General features: G+C 51.8%; 1 protein-coding gene across 1 annotated transcript in view; it reads left to right on the forward strand.

The window, feature by feature from the left end:
* LOC137302521 (arf-GAP with coiled-coil, ANK repeat and PH domain-containing protein 2-like) overlaps positions 1-6,000 on the forward strand; it is a 67,884-nt gene that overhangs the window by 10,599 nt on the left and 51,285 nt on the right. Inside the window, exons 2-3 of the mRNA XM_067972248.1 lie at positions 2,193-2,250; positions 3,591-3,710. Of these exons, the coding sequence (XP_067828349.1) occupies positions 2,193-2,250; positions 3,591-3,710 (178 nt within the window). The remainder of the gene's footprint in view (positions 1-2,192; positions 2,251-3,590; positions 3,711-6,000) is intronic.

Consider the following 6,000-nt stretch of genomic DNA (forward strand, 5'->3'; position numbering starts at 1 on the left):
AGTGTGGAGTGGGGAGGATCGGGAGTGAGGGGGATCGGGAGTGAGGAGGATCGGGAGTGTGGAGGATCGGGAGTGTGGAGTGTGGAGAATCGGGAGTGTGGAGGATCGGGAGTGTGGAGGATCGGGAGTGAGGAGGATCGGGAGTGGGGAGGATCGGGAGTGCGGAGTGTGGAGGATCGGGAGTGTGGAGGATCGGGAGTGCGGAGTGTGGAGGATCGGGAGTGCGGAGTGTGGAGGATCGGGAGTGCGGAGTGTGGAGGATCGGGAGTGTGGAGGATCGGGAGTGCGGAGTGTGGAGGATCGGGAGTGTGGAGGATCGGGAGTGTGGAGGATCGGGAGTGTGGAGGATCGGGAGTGTGGAGTGAGGAGGATCGGGAGTGTGGAGGATCGGGAGTGTGGAGTGTGGAGGATCGGGAGTGTGGAGTGTGGAGGATCGGGAGTGTGGAGTGTGGAGGATCGGGAGTGCGGAGTGTGGAGGATCGGGAGTGTGGAGTGTGGAGAATCGGGAGTGTGGAGTGTGGAGAATCGGGAGTGTGGAGGATCGGGAGTGCGGAGTGTGGAGGATCGGGAGTGTGGAGGATCGGGAGTGTGGAGGATCGGGAGTGTGGAGGATCGGGAGTGCGGAGTGTGGAGGATCGGGAGTGTGGAGGATCGGGAGTGTGGAGGATCGGGAGTGTGGAGGATCGGGAGTGTGGAGGATCGGGAGTGAGGAGGATCGGGAGTGAGGAGGATCGGGAGTGGGGAGGATCGGGAGTGGGGAGTGTGGAGTGTGGAGGATCGGGAGTGAGGAGGGTGTGGAGTGTGGAGGATCGGGAGTGTGGAGTGTGGAGGATCGGGAGTGTGGAGGATCGGGAGTGTGGAGGATCGGGAGTGTGGAGTGTGGAGGATCGGGAGTGTGGAGTGTGGAGGATCGGGAGTGTGGAGGATCGGGAGTGTGGAGGATCGGGAGTGTGGAGGATCGGGAGTGTGGAGTGTGGAGGATCGGGAGTGTGGAGTGAGGAGGATCGGGAGTGTGGAGGATCGGGAGTGTGGAGGATCGGGAGTGTGGAGTGAGGAGGATCGGGAGTGAGGAGGATCGGGAGTGAGGAGGATCGGGAGTGAGGAGGATCGGGAGTGTGGAGTGTGGAGGATCGGGAGTGAGGAGGATCGGGAGTGAGGAGGATCGGGAGTGTGGAGGATCGGGAGTGTGGAGGATCGGGAGTGAGGAGGATCGGGAGTGTGGAGTGTGGAGGATCGGGAGTGTGGAGGATCGGGAGTGTGGAGGATCGGGAGTGAGGAGGATCGGGAGTGCGGAGGGTGTGGAGTGGGGAGAATCTGGAGTCTGGAGTGAGGAGGATTGGGAGTGTGGAGGATTGGGAGTGAGGAGGATCGGGAGTGCGGAGGGTGTGGAGTGGGGAGAATCAGGAGTCTGGAGTGTGGAGGATCGGGAGTGTGGAGTGAGGAGGATCGGGAGTGTGGAGGATCGGGAGTGAGGAGGATCGGGAGTGTGGAGGATCGGGAGTGTGGAGGATCGGGAGTGTGGAGGATCGGGAGTGTGGAGGATCGGGAGTGTGGAGGATCGGGAGTGAGGAGGATCGGGAGTGAGGAGGATCGGGAGTGTGGAGGATCGGGAGTGAGGAGGATCGGGAGTGCGGAGGGTGTGGAGTGGGGAGAATCAGGAGTCTGGAGTGTGGAGGATCGGGAGTGTGGAGGATCGGGAGTGTGGAGGATCGGGAGTGTGGAGGATCGGGAGTGTGGAGGATCGGGAGTGTGGAGGATCGGGAGTGAGGAGGATCGGGAGTGCGGAGGGTGTGGAGTGGGGAGAATCAGGAGTCTGGAGTGAGGAGGATCGGGAGTGAGGAGGATCGGGAGTGAGGAGGATCGGGAGTGAGGAGGATCAGGAGTGCTCCTCCCAGCTCCACAGCATCACTGAGGGCCGCTGCCAGCTTGTACTCGACCCTCCTTAGCAAAGGAAGACACAGGGCTATGGAGAGAGCGTTGGGGGCAATGAGATTAGTTTTGGATTGCTCCAGCAAAGAGCCAGCACTGACACAATGGGCCGAATGACCTCCTTCTGTGCTGTGAACCTCCGTGGTTCTATGCACCTTCCTGTGAGCTGGCACAAAATGTGGTGCCCAATGGAGCTGTGGAAATATCGGGCTTTATATTCAGAAGTAACGTTCCATTCAGTCTTTAACCAATCTCTCTTCCAGAGCTTCGATTGAAGGGGTAGAGTCGGAGGTGACAGAGCTTGAAGCCAAACTTGAGAAGGTGAGTGTGGCGAGCTGTGATTGGTGAGGGGTGAAGGCGGCAATAGGGCAGGGCCATTGAGTTCCTCTTCGAATTCCCCGTGGACCAAACCTCCCTCCACTCTGACCCTGATCGTGAGGGAGAACCTCCTCTTAGGACTGGCGAATGGTGGGAAAGCAGAAATACACTGGTTCCATTCCCATCCCGCGGCCAGCTCGCTACTCTCATCCGGGACAACACTGGGGGAACTACTGCTGGGTTTATGTAGAATATTGTCATATATCCCTATTGCCCTTATGTAGATATTATAGGATATTATCATATATCCCTATTGCCCTTATGTAGATATTATAGGATATTATCATATATCCTTTGCCTCTAAAAGAAGTCCGAGCCCTGGGAAACATTGAAATATCTGGATAATACTCTTTATTAAATCAAGTCAATGAGCTAATAACACACAGCCCTTTACATGCAGTGTATATGAGATATAGGTACCGAGTATATCTCACATACCAGGGACTCCCGGAGATCGTTTACGCTAGCCTCAATAAGACGAGATCAAAAAGTCCCCTAGGATCTCGTGTGTCTGTATCTTTATATGTTTAATTACATCCTCTTAACGTGATGCCATTATGTCAACGCATTCTAACTACGTCTGGTTAATCTCCCTTCAACAAGTCTGCACAATAAGATCTGCTCCGTGTTCACTGTACTCACTAATGAGAATCTGGGGGTATCAGTTATGGCCTTCCTCTTATCTCTTCTCATTAGATGCATAACACGAGCCTATCCAGACCAGATTGCCTCCCTACAATCTCCTCAACTGCTCTACTATATACAACAACAACTTGCATTGATATAGGGCCTTTATAACGTAGTAAAACGTCCCAAGGCGCTTCACAGGAGCGATTATCAGACAAAAATTTTACACTGAGCCACATAAGGAGATATTAGGACAAGAGGTCGGTTTTAAGGAGTGTCATAAAGGAGGAGAGAGAGGTAGAGAGGTTTAGGGAGGGAATTCCAGAGTTTAGGGCCGAGACGGCTGGAAGCTAACTATGGCTATTCTACCTGGTACACCTATACTTACAACTACGACTGGGCCTCCACCCCCACTTTTGGGTTAGAGGAAGGAGGGGGAATCAGCCAGTATTCACCCCCCACCCACCGATCGCCACCCAGAGCAAAAAAAAGAATGGAGATCCGATGTAACAGAACTCCATCCAATTGGGAAACACCCACCTTACCGCCAAAAAAACCCCCAGAAACAGCCGTTCCCAGAGGCAGACCGCTCCTGTAAAACATTCCCGGATGATCTGATTGCCGTGTGGCCCCTCTCTCTCTCTCTCTCATTGCAGCTGGTGAAGTTATGCAGTGCCATGCTCGATTCTGGCCGAACCTACAGCAGCACCAGCAAGCAGTTTGTGAACGGAATCCGAGACTTGTCGGTACACTGCAGGGGCGACGAGACGTTGAGCGTAAGTGCCCATGGTGCACGCATCGGTTTCAAAAATACCTTCGGGCAGGGCCTTGCTGCCTTTACTCGTCCTGAAATGATCTCCGTGTGTGTGCGTGTGTGTGTGTGCGTGCGTGCGTGTGTGTGTGTGCGTGCGTGTGTGTGTGTCTGCGGAAACCCTTGCTCACCCCATGGGTCGTCTTGGGTTCACATTTCCAGTACCGACCGCCCTTTGGGCAATTGGGATCCAAGACGGGCGGTGCTACAGGATTTACAGGATGTGAGCAAACCTTGAGACCCCTCCCCTCCGTCAGATAATCTTGGGAAGTTGGAGGGGGGCATCTTATCGCCAGTTTAGTAGATCCCTGAAACGTGGACTCCCCCCCACCCCCCCACTCTTTCATCTCCAGTGGAAATAGCTGAATTTATAGTGGGGCCTTGACTTGTCACATCGTAAGAACATGATAAAAATCCAGGGTGAGTAGAGGCCATTCTGCCCATCTATCTCACTCCATCCAGACTGTAGCTCTGACTATACAATTATAGACTCCCCCAACTCTATCTCTGAAGAGTCCATTTCTGATTATTCTATCATGGACACAATCGCTTGTACTGTTAATCTCTCTCTAATCTTCAATCCCTTGTACTGTTAATCTCTCTCTAATCCTCAATCCCTTGTACTGTTAATCTCTCTCTAATCCTCAATCCCTTGTACTGTTAATCTCTCTCTAATCCTCAATCCCTTGTACTGTTAATCTCTCTCTAATCCTCAATCCCTTGTACTGTTAATCTCTCTCTAATCCTCAATCCCTTGTACTGTTAATCTCTCTCTAACCCTCAATCTCTTGTACTGTTAATCTCTCTCTAATCCTCAATCCCTTGTACTGTTAATCTCTCTCTAACCCTCAATCTCTTGTACTGTTAATCCCTCTCTAACCCTCAATCCCTTGTACTGTTAATCTCTCTCTAACCCTCAATCTCTTGTACTGTTAATCCCTCTCTAATCCTCAATCCCTTGTACTGTTAATCGCTCAGTAAGTCTAACCAGAGTGGGCATGTGGGGATGACGACAATGCAATGACCTCAATCCCTCTTTTGACCAGTGTCCCACAGGACCTTGTGACTGATGTCCCCTGGTTCCCATCACTCCAGGGAGTCTTTTCTCCCCAAATTCCATCCTCTTCTTGAAGGTAATGACTGTTGCTGGGAAACGGAACCATGATTGACGACTGCCCCCTGTCCCATATCTCACCCATGCAGCTACTCTTATGGTGTGAGAATATCCGCAGGCTGTTCTGTCATTTGAAGGCCTCAGTGCTAAACCCTAACTTTACTTTATACCCATGACAAAACTTGCATTTATGCAGAGCCTTTAATGCAGAAAGATTTCCTGAGGAACTTCAGACAAAAATGGATGCCAAGCCAAAGAAGGAGCTATTGGGAAGGGTGTCCAAAAGCTTGGTCAAAGAGGTGGGTTTTAAGGAGGGTCTTAAAGGAGGAAAGAGAGGCGGAGGGGTATAGGGAGTGAATTCAACTTGATGTGGGGGGGGGGGGGGGGGAATGGGGCGCGGGACATTGGGTCCCAAAATCGGTGGGTATTACGCCCGTTCTACGCATGAAAAACAGGTGCAAGACTCGCCGATTTCTCCATCGGTGAGTCCCACGTATTAAGAGGTGTGCCTCAGGGATCGGTGCTGGGTCCGCTGTTATTTGTTATTTATATTAATGATTTGGATGAGAATTTAGGAGGCATGGTTAGTAAGTTTGCAGATGACACCAAGATTGGTGGCATTGTGGACAGTGAAGAAGGTTATCTAGGATTGCAACGGGATCTTGATAAATTGGGCCAGTGGGCCGATGAATGGCAGATGGAGTTTAATTTAGATAAATGTGAGGTGATGCATTTTGGTAGATCGAATCGGGCCAGGACCTACTCCGTTAATGGTAGGGCGTTGGGGAGAGTTATAGAACAAAGAGATCTAGGAGTACAGATTCATAGCTCCTTGAAAGTGGAGTCACAGGTGGATAGGGTGGTGAAGAAGGCATTCAGCATGCTTGGTTTCATTGGTCAGAACATTGAATGCAGGAGTTGGGATGTCTTGTTGAAGTTGTACAGGGCATTGGTGAGGCCACACTTGGAGTACTGTGTATAGTTCTGGTCACCCTATTATAGAAAGGATATTATTAAACTAGAAAGAGTGCAGAAAAGATTTACTAGGATGCTACCGGGACTTGATGGTTTGACTTACAGGGAGAGGTTAGACAGACTGGGACTTTTTTCCCTGGAGAGTAGGAGGTTAAGGGGTGATCTT

Source organism: Heptranchias perlo, chromosome 35 (genome assembly GCF_035084215.1).
Source record: "Heptranchias perlo isolate sHepPer1 chromosome 35, sHepPer1.hap1, whole genome shotgun sequence".
Lineage (NCBI taxonomy): Eukaryota > Metazoa > Chordata > Chondrichthyes > Hexanchiformes > Hexanchidae > Heptranchias > Heptranchias perlo.